The sequence below is a fragment of the Trypanosoma cruzi genome, genomic scaffold (genome assembly GCF_000209065.1).
Source record: "Trypanosoma cruzi strain CL Brener 1047053517171 genomic scaffold, whole genome shotgun sequence".
NCBI classification, from domain to species: domain Eukaryota; phylum Euglenozoa; class Kinetoplastea; order Trypanosomatida; family Trypanosomatidae; genus Trypanosoma; species Trypanosoma cruzi.
In genome coordinates this window covers 176,256-178,044 of record NW_001849568.1, presented here as the reverse complement: position 1 = coordinate 178,044, position 1,789 = coordinate 176,256, and the positions used below count along the sequence as shown (strand labels likewise).

The following is a 1,789-nucleotide window of genomic DNA, read 5'->3' as shown; positions in this document are numbered from 1 at the left end:
GAGGAACTCAGCGGCGACGGCGACAAGGCGCCGAAAACTCAGCCCGATTCAAAACGATGCTTGTGCCACCACGGGACAGCCAGCTGCGTGGGGTCTTTGCGACGCGAAGTCCGCACCGGCCAAACTTTATTGGTATCTCATGCGTGCGGCTCGTTGCTGTGCAGGGGCTGGAGGTTCACATTGCCGACCATGACCTTCTTCACGGCACACCGGTGCTAGATATTAAACCGTACTTGCCATATTGTGACGCCCACCCGAACGCGAAGGCGGGATGGGTGGAGGAATTAGAGAACTCTGGCCGAGTTGGCGCAGACCACAAGTATGACATGCAGCGAATGCAAGTGGATCGCATCTTTGAGGATGAATGAGAGAACACTTTTTTTTTCTTTTTTCTTCTTGGCTGTCTACGCGCTTATAACCACTGCGTTTAATGGGTGAACTACGGATAAGAGAAATAAAAGAAGACCTGGTGAATGGGATGGATGCTATCTTGTTTCTCTTTTGGTTTCTTGGTAATACCGGAGTCGTAGGCGTACACATTTTTCCTTTTTAAAAGATATATATTTATGTATGTGCTTACATGTGGATAGGATTGCTTCCTCTTATTCTATTCGGGCTTCCTTATAATGTATATGTATGTCTTTTTTTTCTTTTTTCTTTCCTTTTTCTCTGTAATTATGCGTGGACGCCTTGTGACACCCTGTCTTTTGGTGTTGCCCTGTTCCCACTGCATGCGTCATGAATAGTCCGCGGCTTTATTTTCGCAAGGCGGTGTTATCCTTTTGTAATTAGGCACTTGAAAGACTTTCTAGACACATACTCTTTTTTTCTTTGGTTTCTACAGGCATATATATATATATATATAGAGAGAGAGAGAGAGAGAGAGAAAGGGAGCCACCGATTGCTTCTGGAAAAAGGCGGAATTTTTTTTTTTTTTGGGGGGGAGGGGTGGCGGGGACCAGAAAACAAAACAAAACGATTGGGAGGCACCAAATTAAAACCTGAGTCGTAGGGAAGGGGAAAACATTATTGAATAAAGAAGGAAGAGAGAGAGAGAGAGTGTGTGTGTGTGGGTGGGTGGGGGAAATAAAAATAAAAATAAAAACAACAACAACAACGAAAGAGGAATTAAAAAAAAAAAAGAATAGTAGTGAAGGAGAATGCCACCGAGAGACATCACAGGAAAAAGTTCGGCCTGGGATGAATTTAAGCGCAAGGCTCACCTAACCTATCAACGTTACCTCGACAAGACTGTGCCACACCGTGCGATGCGGTGGGCCATGTTTGGCTTTTTGCTGATGTTTTATATTATTCGTGTGTTTTTTCATGGGGGCTTTTACGTGATTACGTACGGCATGGGCATTCACTTACTGTACCTTTTGTTGCTGCTTGTTACGCCTCTTGCAGAGGACGAGTTCGCGGAGGACTCTCCGCTTCCACGAACAGCCGCTGGTAATGATGGAGAGTTTCGTCCTTTTGTGCCACGTGTTCAGGAGTTTGTGGTGTGGAAAAGCATGTTTCGGGTTGTATCCATTTGCCTTTTCCTGACTCTTTTTAACTTTCTTGACATTCCCGTTTTTTGGCCGATTCTTCTTCTGTACTTTATTGTACTGACAGTGACACAAATGGGCAGTCGCATTAAACACATGATGAAGCATCGCTACGTCCCATGGAACGCAGGGAAACCGAAATATGTAGCAAAAGCCACTACATAATTTTACCTGCATTCTGGAAATGGATAGGGTTTTATTATCTATTATTATTATTATTTTTTTTGATGCCTATTTGT

The 1,789-nt window shown here is 44.0% G+C and overlaps 2 protein-coding genes across 2 annotated transcripts, besides 4 other annotated features; both read left to right on the top strand.

Annotated features, from left to right (window-relative positions):
* On the top strand, positions 1-368 carry Tc00.1047053509209.20 (hypothetical protein, conserved; the record flags this gene model as incomplete). Its single annotated transcript, XM_797405.1, has 1 exon — positions 1-368. A coding segment is annotated over one exon (368 nt), but the record flags the coding sequence as incomplete, so codon positions are not given.
* Positions 1-1,789: a sequence feature (heterozygous, non-Esmeraldo-like haplotype).
* Positions 865-894: a microsatellite.
* Positions 1,085-1,141: a sequence feature (T-rich).
* Tc00.1047053509209.10 (endoplasmatic reticulum retrieval protein, putative) lies at positions 1,161-1,715 on the top strand (the record flags this gene model as incomplete). Its single annotated transcript, XM_797404.1, has 1 exon — positions 1,161-1,715. One exon carries the CDS (start codon positions 1,161-1,163, stop codon positions 1,713-1,715), a length of 555 nt encoding a protein of 184 aa, XP_802497.1.
* Positions 1,745-1,776: a sequence feature (AT_rich).